This window comes from Chelon labrosus (assembly GCF_963514085.1).
Source record: "Chelon labrosus genome assembly, chromosome: 10".
NCBI classification, from domain to species: Eukaryota; Metazoa; Chordata; class Actinopteri; order Mugiliformes; family Mugilidae; genus Chelon; species Chelon labrosus.
The window spans coordinates 3421984-3440275 of NC_140360.1; the positions used below are offsets into that span (position 1 = coordinate 3421984).

The 18292-nt window shown below is 42.9% G+C and overlaps 1 protein-coding gene across 2 annotated transcripts in view; it reads right to left on the minus strand.

The window, feature by feature from the left end:
• The window catches only part of LOC311494179 (copine-9-like), a gene marked incomplete at both ends in the record, with an annotated part of 74749 nt that overhangs the window by 27826 nt on the left and 28631 nt on the right, over positions 1-18292 (minus strand). For both annotated transcript variants that reach the window (XM_084553090.1, XM_084553089.1), the window contains one exon: positions 15927-16003. In XM_084553090.1, the coding sequence (XP_084409216.1) occupies positions 15927-16003 (77 nt within the window). The remainder of the gene's footprint in view (positions 1-15926; positions 16004-18292) is intronic.

An 18292-nucleotide genomic window follows, 5' to 3' on the forward strand; every position in this document is an offset into this window, starting at 1 on the left:
GGGGCAAAGATGTGGCCATGTAAGGAAAATTGATTTAAGGACACGGAGAAAAGAGGGAGAGAAGTGTGTTAGCCGCCCTTGCCTCCTCTCATAAATCCACAGCCTTCCATGACGTACTTTTCAAGTCGATGGATTCTCTCGCTCACGCTGCCTGCCAGCTGCAGCAGGCAGCAACAGTGAGGGAATTATTTATGAATTTATCCACACAGTGTGTCCAACTGCACACCCGCCAGCTCGCCTACCGGATACAAGACACTCTGGAGTATCTGCTCGAGCTTTGACTCCAGAATAATAACTAAACTGCTCGATGATTTTAAGTATTTAGACTGTTCTGTTTCTCATCAGCTGAGGCCCGCGGAGGCTTGTCAGACGTCAGCGTTGCTCCGTGAGCTCGAGTTATATGATCGCAACAGGTATCGATGTGGAAAAGACTTCCACGGCACCTACGCAAAATCTTATCGGAGTGAGGCGGCTGTGATTTCGTAAGCGGCGAGCTTCTCAAAGGAGACAAAGGAGGGCCAACACAAGAGTCATCTGTTATTAATGATTCACAGAACTCTGGTTAACTCTTGTAATAGACTCAATTCTTATCAGAATATGAGTCGGGCAACACTCTGTTTGGATTTCATAATGAGTTTCAACTAGTACAGCGAAAGAACAAAACTTCAGTCTATTACTGCATAAAGCCCCAGACGATTTGATTGCCCCAGCAGATCTTTCGGTGGAGCAGAATCGGTTTCCAAGAGAGAGACTCCAGACCAACCGTGGGCAGGGAAGTTTGTCGGGCTTCGAGGGTGAGAATTGTGGGTGGCGAGGCTTGGAGTCTTTCTTCATTGCAGTCAGAGCGGACAGGGACGCCAAGGCAAATGGGAAAAGGAAAGGTTGGGGATTTGGACTGTTTATTAACACTAGGTGGTGTAAGCCAGGGCATGTGAAGACGACCATCTGCTGCCGTGATGTAGAACTTTTAGCCGTTAGTCTCCGGCCATACTACATTCACTCACCCCCCAAAAAAGCCTATCCCAGCTGTCATTGGGGCATGAGGCGGGGTCCACCCTGGACAGGTCTCCAATCTATCACAGGGCTAACACCGTGATTCACTGGCGTCCTCTTCCATGAGGCGGAAGTACTGGCTGCCTCACCTCGCGCTTAAGTGCGGTTTAATGTCAGATCGCTAAATATGTTACACACATACATTACAACACATGACCTAGACTATGGAGAGTTAGGACCAGGGGTCACGTTAACCGAATATTTTCCATCATTGACCGTTTTTTTTGAAACTGTGATGGAAAAATCTGAAGGCCATCCGTCATTTTGACAGATTGCAATTTACACCTCTGACCACTTGGTGGCGAGTGACCTTATTAATTCGTTCTTGTCGCAGTTCACATTCCAAACATCGCGAAACTTTTGTCAGTGCACGATTTCCTGGTATACCGATTACACGATGCACACGTCAGAGCCCGGCTAACGGCTACCTGAATGGAATTTGCATACCACCGAAGCAATTCACCGTCTAAGAGCTGTTAGCGCCAGTAGTCCTGGTCCGTACTCGGACCAGGACTACTGGCAAGTCAGTACTGTTCTGAAAAAGTACTTAAAGTTAATGAAACTTTAATGAAAATTAAATGCTATCGAATATGTCATTATTATCATTTTAAAAAATTAAAGTGACGGGTAAAAATAGATTATGACGGGATTTTTATGATCCAAAATGACAGACAACGAAAAAGTCTAGCGCAACCTCTGGTTAGGACATATGATAAAAGTGTGCACAAACATTATATTAGTCACAAACAGAGAGATCACTGCATCCTCAACTCATGTCTCTCCCTGCATTGCAAATTCAGCTGTAACACTGATTGTAAAATGATCAAAATGACTGCAATCATGCAAAAATTACATTTACAGCACTGACCAATGGACAAAAAATATACATATATCACATCGCATTTAAATGTCATGAGTGTCAATCGCTCGCTGGAACGGCCAACTCTTCACAGGTGAGCTAGTTTGCTGGGTTTGGCAATTATTTCTGAGAGCCCATAACCTAAAAATCTAAACTGCTGGAGATAATTATTCATATAATTCTAGCATGAATGTTACGTTCCGTTAGCAAGACTTTGACAGGGATTCGTTTTTTCCAAAAACGAGTGATGGAAAAATAAGATATTAGCTGTTTCCTCGTAGGTGTCCAAGCATCAGCGCACCAGTGTTGAGTCATTAATAATTTACAGCAAGGGATCTGTAGATTCTGTAACAGCTTCATTTGTTAATGAAACTCTAATGTCTCTAATTAGTTTGCAGGTAGATGAAATTACAGTAATGGAAGACACAGAGCAGGAGCATCCTCGGGACAGCCACAACTATGACTAATGATATTATAACTGTAAAAATACACACACACAAAAAAAGTACTTCACTATTAAAGAATATTAGAGAGTACAAAACAGGTCAATGCAAAGATACTCATTTGGAATTATTTGGTCACCCTACATGTCATTCTTTGCCCAGAAACGACTAACGACTAACCATGTCTAAACATAAAAAGCACGTAACTGCAAAGCCTGACAGCCGAATGATCTGTGATTTTTGCAGCTCTCTTTGCAAAAGCCGCCCGATCACTCGCTCCACAAACCGCATCGTCCTGGTGCGAATCCTTTGTTGTCTCAACAAGTGGCGCCGCTAGCAGATTAGAGGTGTTGTCTGTTATCCGCGACTGTTGCAGAACAACACTGTCACATTACTTGCCAAGACGCTCAAAGCTTGGCAAGCATGAAACTAGCTTAGAGCTAATTTCCGCTCGCTCGGAACAGAGCCATTTACAAACATATCTTTGGTTCGTAGATAAAGTGGCGGCTAATTCCTGCCAGTTGGAAGACACACAGTAAATCTGTGATGATTCATCTGTTAGTGAGGATGAGGCTGACTTTTTTTTTTTTTTCAAGGTTTTTCAATGGGAAACTGGAACTGATAACAACAAAGGGTGGCCTTCATTTGTGTACTGTATACAGTATTTCCTGGACACGTTTATAGAATCACTGCTTCAGGGTGATGTTTGCCTCACCTCAGAAAAGTGTAGCAGAAGTCTCGTTATCTGACACAGACAAGGGTAACTACACTTTTTCTTTTAATCACCTTTTTGCAGCAGGTGCATGATTAAACGTCACATATTTTATTTCGGGCCTGGTAACGTCCCAGACTGTAGAAGGGGAGCAGCAGCAGAAGCCTGTCATAGCAGAGCAGGCCAGATGAGTCCTGAAGCGCCACGCCAGATGGCAGGTGATGGTTCTGTCGGACGAGGACCACGGGGGACAGACAACAGTGACACGATGATGTGTGTGTGTGTGTGTGTGTGTGGGTGGATGTACAAGACAAAAATAAAACACAAAATATGGATCGAGCAGGAGTTTTATTGTCCAGGTTGTAATTTTTTGGTTGACTCTATAACTGTATATCCAGCAAATCTAATGGAAAAAGACAGATGAAATCAAAATGATTCAAACTAATGTCATTTGTGACCCTCAGAGGTCAGTGAAATCTTCAAACGTAACCAGTAGCAGCTGCTATAGTAATTTACTCAAGTTTTTTTCTTGGGAAACAACTCTAAACAGCTGCGACAAATCTTAACTGTGGTTAAATGCTGTATATTAATCAACTAATAGTCCAGTTTCAAAGTATCCTACATTAAACACCTGTGAGCAGTTCCATGGGGGTTGAACACAATGATGCTAACCAGCTGAGGCTAATGGAAATGCATGACCAAAATATTGTGTCTGCGCTAAAAGAGAAGCCAGGGGGTCATTAAATTAGAGCACTAAAAATTCAACCTCTGAATATCTGTGCCAAATCTGATCTGATAAACTTTCAGATATTGTATTTCGCCGGAAGTGTGACAGGGAACAGGAGACCCGCCGCGTAGCCCATTAGCATGTATCTTCTTAGCACCGTGAACACCAGAAGCTCATTTAATAAAAATCACAGCAGTTATTGTGATGGATCCTGGGTTACCCAAGGGTTAAGAGATCATTTTAGTAATTAGCGTAATTTACAAATAATCTATATACTCTTACATACCCTTTGTATTTTCTTTTCAGTGAGTGTAGCACCAACAGAGATAGCGTACCTCTGGAATTGTGTGATGGTTCCCATGCATATGCCATAACTTTCTGGATATACTAAGATAAGAGGACTCAATTAACGGCTAGTATCCATCTCTAGCGAAAAACAGCTTCTCATATGTCACTGTTGAACCTTTCTCTTCCTCTTGTTTAGATCGACAACTATAAGACACAGACACAGCAGCCTCTGCGTCTCTCACCATCACTCTTCTTGCAATAAAACCATAAAAGATATTGCGTTTCTCGCCAGAATCCATCTCTGCGTTGAAGGCAGCTGAAGACTGAAGTTGCAGTCTTTGCAGCATAGCCAAAAATAAACAGATACCCCCGAGTGGCATTTGAGGGAAATTTGAGATAAAGTTTGAAGATTTATATTGAATAAATCCAACACATGGCCGATGCTAATAGTGATATAACACAATGGGATTGACACTTCTGCTCAGTGGAGTCATTTGGGTAATCTAAAAAAAAATCTAAATCTGGGGTGCTAAGCTCACCTGGAGTCACTTTCTGACAGGATATCCCCTCCTGTCTGTCTGTATTACAGTGTGTTGCAGCATGATAAGGCAATCTGCAGATGCCGCCTCCTCCACCACCAGTAACATATTACTCCCTGCAATCTGCCACTGTGTGCTACCTCTCGCAGAGCCGAAAATGTGTTACTTAGTCTGGCTGACAATTTTATTTTTTATTTATTTATTTATTTTCTTGCCAGAAGTTTGTGCCACTGTATGTGGGTCTTTGTCTACATGCCATCAGCCGCAGAGCAGAAGGTGTCCCACCGAATGCCCCCAATTACACACCCTGACCTCTGACACGCCCACGCCGACAGATTGACCATCGCCTCGCAGTGAGAAAAAAAAATCCAGACGGGTAGGATTCTGTGACACGAGCCTGTTTTGCCGCCATAACCATCAGCAGCACAACCGTCCCCGCGGACAGCTTATTTAGTCCATTACCCACCTCATCAATCTACATCTGGGCGTCTGGCAGCGTGTGGGATTGTTAATAGATCGGCCGTGGTTCTTCTTTTTTTTTCATTCCAGATCACGTTTACAAGCGGGGTAATTTGTCGGCTCTTTTTCTCGCTTGTCAGCTGTAAGTGATGATGATATGGCAGAGTTTAAAAACTTCTATCTCGGGCTCGGCACTGCTCTGCAACCTGTACGCAGACGAATGCATATTAATAGGTACGTGGGTGTGTTGTTTATCCGTGACAGGTTCAGTTAACACGGATTAATCCATCATCATGATTAATCTGATTAAAATCTAAAAAACTATTAACCCACCTGCAGCACAGAATGACTCTGAACGTCTCTATGGCAACGCATTTCGGGCAGTTTGTCCAAGTAGAGTTACCATTGCGCATGCGCAAAAGGGCAGTTGATCCAGCAGCAGAACCAACCGATAAAGACAACGGAAACTTTGTCACTTGGTGCCAGGACAACTTCCTGAAGCTGAATGTGGCAAAATCCAAGGATTCCTTGTGGACATGAGGAGGACAAAGACTCCGGTGATCCCGGTTACCATCTGGTTGGCCAATGTGGACATTGTCGAGGATTACAAGTATCTGGGAGTGCACTTTGACAATAAACTGGACTGGTCAAAGAACACTGAGGCACTCTACAAGAAGGACCAGAATCGAGTACAATTTGTGAGGAGACTGAGGTCCTTCAACATCTACCAGACAATGTTGAGGATGTTCTATGAGTCTGTGGTTGCCGGTGCGCTCCTGTACGCCGTTGCATGCTGGGGCTAGCACGCTGAGAGCGGCGGATGCTAATAGACTCAACAAACTGATCCTCAAAGCCAGTGATGTTGTCGGGGTGGAGCTGGACTCTTTGAACACAGTGTCAGAGAGGAGGACGTTGGCAAGAGTGGAGACCATCCAGGACAACTCCTCCCACCCGCTCCACAACACACTGGTCAGTCTAAGGAGAACCTTTAGTAACAGACTCAGTCTACCCAAATGTACCACAGAACGCCACAGGAGGTCATTCCTGCCTGTGGCCATCAAACTGAGTGTTGGTCACTGGGCAAATGGTCAGCTGATCCGGGAGTGACAGGCAGCAAAACCAACCGATAAAGATAACGTGCTGTTTAGCGTCTTCCGTCTTTATCGGTTGGTTCTGCTGCCTGTCACTCCCGGATCAACTGCGCATTCGCACATGCACAACGGTAACTCCACTTGGACAAACTGCCCAAAATGCGTTGCCAGAGACGTTCAGAGTCATTCTGCGCTGCAGATGGGTTAATTGCTCATGTCCATCTTTGTATGGTTTCTGGTCTTCAGTCTTCCGATCACTCTCAGCGATACCTGGCTAAACACTGCAGCCTGACCCTTTGATAGCTATCTTCGGTGTAGTTGCTGATGAGCTACAGATGTCCCACCTCCACAAAAATGCAATTGCCTTTGCGTCGTTGCATGCCTGCCATCTGATACTGCCGAACTGGAAGGGGAAGAACCCTCCTGCCTATGTTCATTGTATTAGAGAGGTGATGTTGGGATTGGCTCTAGAAGAAATTAAGTATACAGTGCACGGGTTGGAGTATAAGTATGACAGAACCTGGTCACAGTTCATAATTGCCTGACTCCTTGTGTTTATTTATTATTTTTCTTTCTTTCTCTTTGACTGCCGTCGTAGCCTCAATGCCCATCTTCTCACTTTTTTCTTATGCCAGAGGTCCCTACTTTATTGTTTTGTTTTGTTTTTTTGTAGACAAACATCTATTTAAAATCTGTGCTCCTGCTGTATGTGAGTCCATACGCCTCCGGCCGCTCTGCATCCCATTTATTATTATTTCTTTTCTTTTTTTTTTTCTTTTTTTTTAGCAAAAGGGTGTATTTTGGATCACTGCTATACTTTTACCGCCTCGGCTAATAGGCCCCCTTCGGTTGCCGTGGCAACACACAGGTAAGTGGCGAAGGAGTGCTTAGTCCGCCGCGCAGCGTGAAGCATGAAGCCCGTTTCTAAAATTGTTGACCTATTAAAAAAAAAAAAGAAGAACATGCACACCCTCCAACGTGCGTGAGGGTGCTACAGCAATCATATATGTTCAGGAGTAGTTGTGGAATGAGCGTTTGATTGCAGCAGCAAAAAAAAAAAAAAAAGAAAAGAAAAGAAAGGAAATGAACTTATGTGCGCAGCTGTTGACGGCGTCTGTTCAGCTGCTCTTGTCCAAGCTCCGCTCTCTCACGGCTCCATCCACAAGTGAAGCAGCGACTCTCCTAAATGAATTTGAGTAAACACAAATTTGTCTCTCTCTGGATTTTCTCTTTTTTTTTCTCCTTCCGTCCGTGCATCCGTCTTCATCTTCCTTTTGCACCAGCTACATCTCATTTTGTCTTCTCTCTTTCCTTTTCCTCTTTTCTCTTCACATATTTTACTTGTTTTACCTTTGGTGGAATTACTTCCCCCCCCTTCCTCCTCTCCCTCCTCTCCCTCCACTCCCTCCTCTCTTCCTGGTCTACTGAGCTGTCTGCCACCCTTCAAATACCTCTCCCTTCCACTTTCCATCTCCCCTCCACCTCGCTCTCTCCCTTCATCCCGCCATGCCTCCCTCCCTCTCTACCCCTGGGCCTTTCCTGTGTCTGATATATCAGAAGCTCAGGACAGCTGTCTATTCCCTGCAGGCAGCCGTCAGAGACTTTGACCATATGGGTGGAATAGCGATGGCGCTCGGTCGGCATCTTATTGTTACGTTCGCCCCCCTTTTTCTTTTTCTTTTGAGCCTTTCTCCCGAAACACTTCTTGCAGCAGCCGCCTCCCTTTATGTTCCTTTTCAGTTTTGCCTCTCGATAAATCTTTCCGGCTGTCAAAGAGCCGAACCGCTCGGCTTGTGGTGGCGAGGGAGAGCAGGTATTTTTTTTGTGACAAAGCCACGGACGTGAGGTGGGATCTGGGGATCATTAGGGAGTAATCCAACTAGGTTAATCTGTGTTTCTGCTGTATTTGCTTTACTTTACATATATATTTATTAAAATATTTGTCTTTTAATGGAATTGAGGCCAGACCACCAGTCTTTTTTCTCTCTCTGGCATTTTAGAATATTTTGTTTGATGTAAAATAAAATGTCAGCTTTGATTTGTTATAGCACAGTAAAGTACGGCACATTATCTACCAACGGCATGGAACATATTCACGTATTAACATTTCCCTGAGTTCATCCGAGGGCAGGTAAAGCGAAAGCTGCACTAATCCACACCCTCGTGTTAACGCAGAATGAAATTTACCGCGTGAAAGAGGTCGCACATTGTGATGAACCTGCGTTTTTCTTCTTTGCATTTCGAGAAGGTATTCATGGCTTTTTGGGCTCCAATAGCACCTAGTTAGTGGCTGGATGATGAAAGGAGTGCAACGGCTAATAGATTATGTAACTGAGGGTTTGGTAGGAGACCATAAAGCAGCTGTATTTAGATTCATTAGCGAAAATGTGACTCCAAATTAATGCTCTATGTCTGCTTGGTGCATAAAAGAGCTTAGTTATAACAGTCGTTAAAAGCAAGATTTCACCAAGGGCCCCGTATGGAGGGCTGAGCCACTCAGTTGAGGCATATGGGCAAATAAATGTAGGTAAGTTATGCTCGATGTGTGACAATGCTGGTGTTAGTTTCATATTCAGATAAGTGTTACAGGAATGGCCTTCTGGGATTGATTTATTTAATTTTTTTTATTATACCACAAGGGACAGAAAACTGGGGATTGTTTTTGTCACTACTACCACTCTAGCTTTTTGTTAAAATAACGTATTAAAATATTTAATTCAAATTCATGTTTTTTGTTTTATTTTAATTCTTAATTAATTAATGATATTAACCATCTGAGGTCCAGAGTATAATTGGCCGTTTTTGACTTCTTTTGGTTTTCCCTTTATATTTCATCTTAAACAGTTTACCTTGCCTTGTTTGGTGTCATTCTTTTCAGCAACCCCTCACATGTGTGACTTTACAGATATTTGTTTTCATTTTGACATACTGTATTAACACAGCGTTCCTAAAACCACACTAAAAACATAAAATCCGAGTAGGAAAAACCACAAACATGTTTAACAAACCATTTTTATAACTTGGAATGCAAATCTAAACTTTAAATTTCAAAACCTTATGTACAAATTTAGCAAACAACAAAATTATTTGCAACTATTTACATTAAAATGCAGGAAATGCATCAGGCATTTTTTGCACAACTATTTACAACCAGTTACAAAACTATCAGACGTCACAGTAAGTAATGTCTAAAGGTCACAAATCTCTCAAATCTCAAAACTCGCTTCTCTCTTTCACAGTCGTCACTCAACTTTTCCCTCTTCCTTAGCAACAATTGCCGTACAATTCTGATGCAATGCATTTTTCTACCAATAGGAAAGAGGGTGGTGTCATGTTTTGTTTTTTTGTTTTTTTTTTTGCTTTCGGGCACTTAAAGCTGGCTAGCGCTCTCCGCTTGCTAGTGTTTTCCTTTTCACCATTTCTTCCTGCACTGAACACGCACCAAACATGACGACAGTATTCAGGAAAAAGCATGGCGTAAATGATTTACAATAAGTGTAGTTTTACTTGGCCTATCAACACAATTTAAAAACTGGTATATGGTTTGTTAGGGTTAGGGTTAGTTAGCACTTTCTACACACGTTGAAATGGAGACTCAGTGAGACTGCGTCTTGCTACATTGTCTTAAACTGGTCATGCAATTCGAGAGGGTTAAGGGCCACCGGGTAGGGATATCCCGATGGGTATCAGGAGATCGATATAGGCGCCAATCAAAGCATTTTTAAATTGACTAGATTGGATTGGGCTTCAGCCAAGCGTGATCCTTTGATTCTAGTCAACCGCCATTGAAAGAGAAGAAGAAGAATTAGTATTGACTCTGGATGTGGTTTTGGTTCATTAACACTAAAACAAATAACTACAAAGTTCTTTATTCTGGAAAATTAAGTCAGAAACATCAATTTGGATCTATTTGAAACTCAGATTGACGAGTACTCTAATATCTGGGGATCTGGGGGCAAACAAACTTGACTGAGGCATCCCTGCATTTAGTAGATTGGTGTCAGTGGAAATAAAAATGTGCACATCACCGCTAGATTGACTAAATCAACCTCAAGTCACTAATTGAAGCGCACCAACCAAGAACCTGAGGCTTTGGGGATGCCCTCTGTAGAATGTCTAAAGAATATGAACATGTCAACAGTCTCCAAACTTCAGTTCTCGTCGCACGGGGATAGAGATGACTCGTAATGACTTCATTTAGCCTTTTTAATCAAGCTGGTGCAGATGTTTCTTGTTGCTTACCGGTCCTCTTGAGTGGCACTGCATCACACAGTGGACCAAGCTCTGTGTGCTGTTGATGGCATGAAACATTGGTGGAGGGAACCAGGGATTATCTGTTGTTAATTGTGTTTCTCGTAGGGTGCGTGTCAGCCAGCAATAACATTAAAACTTTCCGTTTTTCCACTGCTACAGAAGTAATAAGGAAGCATTATCAGTGCCAGCAATATCAGCAGTGCCTACACAAGCAACGCTTTCATTTGTATATGGACTTGTCTACACGTGTCTGCCAACTTTCAAGAAATGCACCAGCAAATAAAAACATTTTACAATTGTAAAGTAAAACTTTGCTTCCAGGGCACCTTTAACTGACTCCTAGTGATAGAGAGGGTATTGTTGGCTTTTTTTTTTTTCATGGAGTCTGATTAGACCCTTGAGAAAATGCCAACTTCTAGCCTTCCAAATCCCAGCTTAATATGTGGTGCAAAACTTGAAGGCAATATGTCCTTTGCCAGGACGTATGAACAATGCTGCAATAAAGAACACGGCATACAGTGGAGATTTGGCTTAATGGCTGTTCAGTGAGTCATGCAATAACCACAGCGAAGCCACGCCACTTTATTCTTACTTTATGCGGTAGTTTAAACCTAAATGATCTGAAGCACCAGTTTTCTATGGAGATTAAACGGCTGGTTTTAGATTCTCATTCATGTGAAGTTAGCAATAAGGTTAAAGAAAGACAACTGGACTCGTAGAGTTTCATGAAGACGCTTCATCCAAGTAGCTCCTTCAGTTCTAAAGGACTAGTTGGGGAAGTTGGGGTTAAAATAGGAACATATGAAATCACGAGATACTTACCTGTCGTTGGAGGAGACTGTTTGACCCTGTCCTCTTCCTCCAAAGACTGGTTCTCCAACAACTCATTCTCAATCACACGCTCCAGTCCCAAGGTGTGAATGGCGAAGAAACTTCTTGGGGACAGATGTTAAGATGTTAGGTCCACCTCCCATTGATGGTTTCTGTTACCCCTCTTTCAAACCATCTGTTTTCTCTGGCTAAAATGTGGACGATGTTGTCTCCAAAGAAGTGTCCTTTGTCCCTCAGGTGTAGGTGGACCGCTGAATCTTTTCCTGATGAGTTGGCTCTCCTGTGTTGAGCCATGCGTTTGTGGGTTGGGTTATTTTGTTTCCCCAAAATGTACAAGTCTGCACATTCCTCGCTGCACTGAACAGCATACACCCAACAGGCTACACAATACTGTGTAGGTCTCCCTTGTGGTGACTGCTCAGAGAATGGACATGGGCCTTCTGAGGGTGTCCTGTGGTGTCTGGTAAGAGAATGTTGTTAGTTGAGGGGAGGGGAGGGGCCTCTGTGGATCATCCCACAGATACTTGATCAGTTTGGGATCTAGTGAATTTGGAGGCCAGGTCAACACCTTGTGCCATTTTTTTGTGTGTGTGTCTGTGTCAGGCTGCATCCTGCTGGGGATGGCTGCTGCCATCAAGGAGTGTCAATGCTATGGGGCGGGGGTGCCTGGTCTGGTCTAGGTGGGTGCTACATGTCTAAGTAACATCCACACCAATGAATGCCAGGCCCAGAAGTTTCTCAGCAGAACATTGTATTGTCACAAGATGGTCAAAGGCCCTGTAGTCGGCAACTCTACAAGTCCAGTTGCCTTTCTTTAGCATTTTTTTTTTTTTTGGATATACCCTGACCTAGATGCCTGAGAACCTTCACAAACATATTCATGTGAAGGAATACATTCATGCACCTCCTTAACATGTCCACAGAATGCCATTCACTGGCATAAATTAAAATGAACCATACACAGCAAGCATCTTGTTAACAACAAGTGTTTTTTCTATGACCACACATTCATTTGACGGATTAATCAGGTCGTTATTTGGAAAATCCCTTTAGCCTGTGTCTTGAAGCTCTGTTATCCCCCATTAATCACAGCACAGATCATTATAAAAATCCTTCAGGCGCAGGTCTTATTGTATGTAACCTCTCACTCATGTCATTTTCCACATTCCTCTCCTCAAGGTGAACTCCGTTAATGGGCAAAGTGGGAAAGATGATTAATCGCATAAAACTTATGGACAGGTTTGGGATGAGTATGAGTAATGGTCCATGTCTTTAAACATACATTTAATTAAAAAAGAAAAGGGAGTGAGGGTGGAATCAATCTATACGTCTATTAAAGGCTGCAAAATGACACTTATATTGTCTTGATGGCCGTTTAATGGTGTTTTGTTTCTGTGATTGTGCCTGGCATCATATTCTCTTTACATCCCCATGATGCCAAAATATAAAATACATGCTCTCTATTCTTTCTCCCCTGTTTCTTTTCTGTTTTTTCTCTTGGTCCCAAACTCACCCAGGATTGTGGCATTTGGACTGAAAGCAGAACCACAGCTGGCTGGTTGTTTGGTCTGTCAGAGCATGATAAGCTTTCTAAAACATGTCAGTGGTTCTACTGGAAGTGGGGAAAACTACAGGGGCCATTAACTGGCCCCAACTGACTTGACTCATCAACATGTCCAACAGAAGTCAATGGCAGTGGTTCATATTCTGTCCTAGCATTCCAGGCAAATGGAAAGAAAAAGACTTGCCATGGAGCATACAGGGTTGAAATTGTACAGTGGTGAGCTTAAGTTGCACGAGCGATGCCATAGAAGTGTTCGAGTGTGTAAATGAGCTAACTGGCAAACGTGGACAACCAGGAATTTACACGAAGTGAGGACTAGAAATAAAAAGAGTTTGAAAGTTCATTGAAATTAGCAAAAAAGGAGCTTCCAAGGTTTTACTTTAGTATTTTTTCAGACCTTTCTATTACTTCTCACCGTCCTCCTCAGAAGACATAGCATGGCCAGTCCTCATGGAGATGAGCTAGCTCCGTTATTAGCCGAAGTGTGAAACTTGTGCATAAATACAACCATAAACACAATCACACAACCCGAGAAACACCTGGGTATCGACCGCTACAGAGAAAAAACACCTCTGCATGTCCTAAAACCAATCAGATCAACAAATCTTGTGACTCAGTCTTCATGCCAAATGCCTTATTTGCTGTTCATCTTGTAAAGCTATTTCTCTGTCAACATCTTTAGCTAACCGGCAAGCAATTTAAATATCTCAAGGCCACATAAAGCCTGCATGGACAATTTGATCGGGCCAGAAAATCTTTGCTCGGCATGAGACAAACAATGTGACTCCTGATTGCAATTCCTTCCACAAACATTTTGTGAGTTTGGGAACTTTGGACTGTCCTCCTGGCTGTATTTTTACAGTGTGGCTCTAGGGCTGAAAATGTCTCAATTTTCTTTATCTCCATTCATTTTGCCACAGTTACTACATCAATCACTAACGTCAGTAATGAAATGGACCGCCATCAATTTTTCTAAACGTAATGGAGTATGGATTCTAAAAAAACAAAATTAAATCTTGCTTGTCAAAGTTTTCTCTAATCATGTTAAATCTCAACATACACAAGGTCAATAGGTTCCAGATGTTATGGTCCTCAGATGATGTCCCGTCATGACGTTGGCCATTTTAAGAGAAAGGACTCTTTCGTTTGGGTTTTTATAATATTCAAGTTTCAGGCTGACCTTAACTTTTATTTCAATTTATTTATTTCACTTTTATTATTTCAACTGTCGGAAGAAGTGGCAAGAAAAAATAAAGGCCACATTTGGTTTGATTCAAGCAAAAATGCCAAGCGTTTGTTTATACGATCACAAAATGTCTTTTCTGCAAAACAAATCCAGAATATAATCAGCAAATCAATCAATATTAAAAGCGTTTGTAGTTGCAGGCCTTGAAGGAAGCACAGTGTATCCTAACTCACTGCAGCAAAATGGATTTCTAGCTCAGACTTAACTATCTTGAAAAGTAATATTGTGCAGGTCTCTCAGAGAATGGACATGGGCCTTCTGAGGGTGTCCTGTGGTGTCTGGCAAGACACCTAGTGGAGGGCCTTTGAGGGGAGGGGCCTCTGTGGATCATCCCACAGATAGTTGATCAGTTTGGGATCTAGTGAATTTAGAGGCCAGTTCAACACCTTGTGCTGTTCTTCATGTTCTTTAGTTGTTTCTGAAGTGTTTTTGTGTGTGTGCCTGTGTCAGGCTGAATCCTGCTGGGGATGGCTGCTGCCATCAAGGAGTGTCATTACTATGGTGTGGGGGTGCCTGGTCTGGTCTAGGTGGGTGCTACATGTCTAAGTAACATCCACACCAATGAATGCCAGGTCCAGAAGTTTCCCAGCAGAACACTGAATTGTCACAAGATGGTTGATGTTATTCACTTCTCCTGTCAGCGGTTTTAATGTTGTGGTTGATCAGTGTATATCATCTTGTTCGTCCTCTCCTCTCTCGTCTCAAGGCTCCTTCCTGTTAAAAGGGAGGTCTTCTTTGCCACTGACTCTGGTGGTTTCAGGTTCTGTAAAACGCCTTCAGACGTTTTGTATTGTTACTGACGTCATCTAAATAACCCCGAGTAGAACTTCAGAGGAAAAAGCGCTACAGCTGAAAGAGTCAAGGCAAACGAGACAAGTACACTAATCTCCTTCATCACCTCCCTCTTGATCTCGGTTCCATTCAACGTTGACTCAACCACAGTGAATATCTTCCCTTCAGTGCTGAAAGTATTTCGTTTTTTTGTCTCTTCCACATCAGTTAATTTACAAGTCAGAGCACCAGATGGAAAAAAAAATATATGTAAGAAGATTCAGAAGATTGTTGAGAAATGATTCAGCTCTTTTCTTTTTAATCATGCAGCCGAAACCTACAGCATGCCACGCTTTGTTGCAGCTACTATTAAACAGCTTCTGATTCCTCACAGTGAGTGTCGGCGTGAGGGTCTTCCAAGGTAAAGAACGTTTTCTTTTTTTTTTTGATGAACTCCACAGCGTATAGGCACACCGAGCGAGATACATTATACTCGCAGTGAAATGGGTTTAAATCTGGCTCGTGACCTCGCCGACCCCGCATCTCTTTCTGTCTCCCACCGTTCTGTTCGCTCCTCAGAATACAGGATGTTATCTAACACTGCAGCACACAGCGAAAGGAATGCACTCTATCCCGCTGTTTATGATCTCAAAAGAAAAGAAATCACATAATATGAGCAGGCTCCATCAGTCACTATCCAATGTACTACCGACTTCTGTCACGTCACACTTATTTCCAAACATAATGAAAAACTCAATACTACTCCACCAACAACAACAGCCCAGTGTGCAGTGATGCAGCTGGCCCTCACTCCGATTTAACAATATAATAGATGAGCCTATTTAAACCGGGCGAGTCTGTGCACACTGCTTTGGCGAGACGGCTCGTACGGTGTTGTTTTCCACCGCAGCCGTCAGTAAATATATAACAAAAGGCGGAGGGGACACGACTCGTTTCATTCCGCACAGCTGAAAATTATTTATGTGCATAATTTATGTCATAATTAGGATTCAACACCTGAATGAGAAAAAAGAAAAGAAAAAAAGAGGGGCTGTAATTTCACGCCGGGGGAGATATTCGGGGACTTACGAGAGGCTCCTCTCCAGCCGTCCTCCTGTGGAGCCGATGATTTCTCCAAGTGTGCAGAAGGTCTGGCCCAGAAAGTCCTTGGGAAGGATAAAAGGGCAGAATTGATTGCATGACAGCGACGAGAAACAGACCAACAGAAAAAGTATTGTAAATGCTTGCCCGGTCAGTGCGGGCTTGGTGCAGCTCTTAATTTGAAACGTCTCTTCAACACAGATTCCAATTTATTTCAAGAACTTTATGCTCTAGGTTTTGGTTTCTAATTTAGAGATGGCTAATTTCATTCCCTGTGATAGGCCAGGAAACTGTCCAAGGTGTACCCAGCCTCTCACCCAATGACAGCTGGGATGAACTCCAGCCCCTTTCGAATCCTCTAGGTGTCCAACATATGGCCCATGGGCCAAAATCGGCCCATTTTTCCACTAAGGGTTGAATTGTTTTAGTAACAGTTGCGGACATAACACAACACTAAAAGGCGGGTTTAGGCTTCTGTGTCAATTTGACCCTACGCAGACCCTAAAGTCGTAGCCTGCACCCTCCCCAAAAATGTAACTACACTTCACGGCGACGCAGACCGCGAGAGCTGTGATTGGTCCGCTTGGTAGTAGCGTGTTTCCGCTTTAATATTTCCGGCTGCTTCTCCATCTCTGCAATATTCTAATTGATTGTTTTGGCTCAATAAATGTGGAACACATGGAGGAAAGGTTAACTGAGGAGGTTCGGAGATACGAACATTTGTACGACTCGTCTTCGGCGAAATTTTGGCAACAATTTCAGTTGCCATTGTTGAAAGTGAAGCAGGAAGTAGTAACAAAAATTAACCCAACTGGAAAAAGAAGACGCAGCATCGACTAGTGTTGGGTGGTGTTGTTACAGAGTGAGCCAGACTGACGAGCGCACAAGTATAAATGGATCACACTGGCGTAGGCTATGTACGTTCTGCCGTCTATGTACTCTACATTTTCTGCCTTGCAGGTACGCTATCATCTTCAGCCAGGCCTCTCCCTGGCTATCAACATATAGAATTTCCCAAAATTGCACTGTAAAAGGTAGCCTAAGGACCAAATAAAACATATAGACGTCCTTCAAATACAAAGGACGAAACTTCACCAAAGACGACTTGTCTTTGGCGAAGTTTCGGCAAACGCTTCAGTCACCATTGTTGAAAGTGAAGCAGGTAGTAGAAACAAAACTTAACCCAATTGGCAAAAAAGATGGTATTGTTACAAAACGAGCTAACTGACGAGCAAACAAGTATAAATGGCTCGCACCGGCGTAGGTTACGTACGTAGGTTATGGCATCTATGTCCCAAGGTACTCAACTAACCTGTAGATGGCAGCAATGAGCTGAAATTGCTCTTTTTGTCTACCGCAATGTCAGGTTGTTCAGAAATGTTTTGTTAAAGGGATAGTTCATTCAATTTAAACATTTAAACATTTGGGGTTGTTGTTATTTATAATTTTATGCTATTACGTTACTGGTCAGTGCCTCTTTGAGTTCAAACCTGGCTGTATGTGGCCCCTGAACTAAAATAAGTTTGACACCCCTTCTCTAGAGTTCCTTAATTAGCAACAGGGGAACCAGCAACATAAAATATATTAACATCGTAGATTACCCATCTCTAGACATGCTGTGTTTCAACACAGGATTTACCACTAAAATCAATGAGGTTGGCAACACATATTAAAGTCGTTAAAGTACCATTAAAGTCTAACGTCTCATCTTATTAACTGCTGTTTTAAATTAAACATCGACTTAGGGGTTTAATTCCACCATTTACATAAGCATTCATTACCCGGCCAGGTCAAGGCCGGGGAGTCCTACAGGGCTGCATTATTCAGCTGCCTGTTTACCGATTGATTATTCATATAAGGACCACACTGTGCATGAGGCAAATAGAAGAGAGAGCGAGAGAAAAAAAAAAAGGTTTCTCCTCGTTCAGCAGATTTATCGAACAACAGATTTGCCACCACAAGAGAAAAAGGGTAGCTTAAATAAAAAGCAGCAGCGTCGACATGACACAATGAAACTCCAGCGCGGCGGCGAGGGCAGAGCGTCGGTGTTTGAGGTGCGTGGGCGCCAGCAGGTGTGGGTCCCATGAATGGACTCTACTGTACAGTCTGCTGCGGTACGCCGCCTCAAACAACAACAGATGCTCTCGCTTTGAAGTGGCGTTCTGAAAGTTGCCTTTACCTGCGCCAGTGATAAAATGCAGACGGACAAAATGAGGAGCAAGCTTTCCAGGTGGGAGCGGTAGTGGTTTGACCTTGATGATGAAATGACATGAAACAAACAAGCAAAAAACATAAAAATAGGAGAAGAAACACAATAAAATTAAAACAAATGAAACACATGTACACGAGACTCA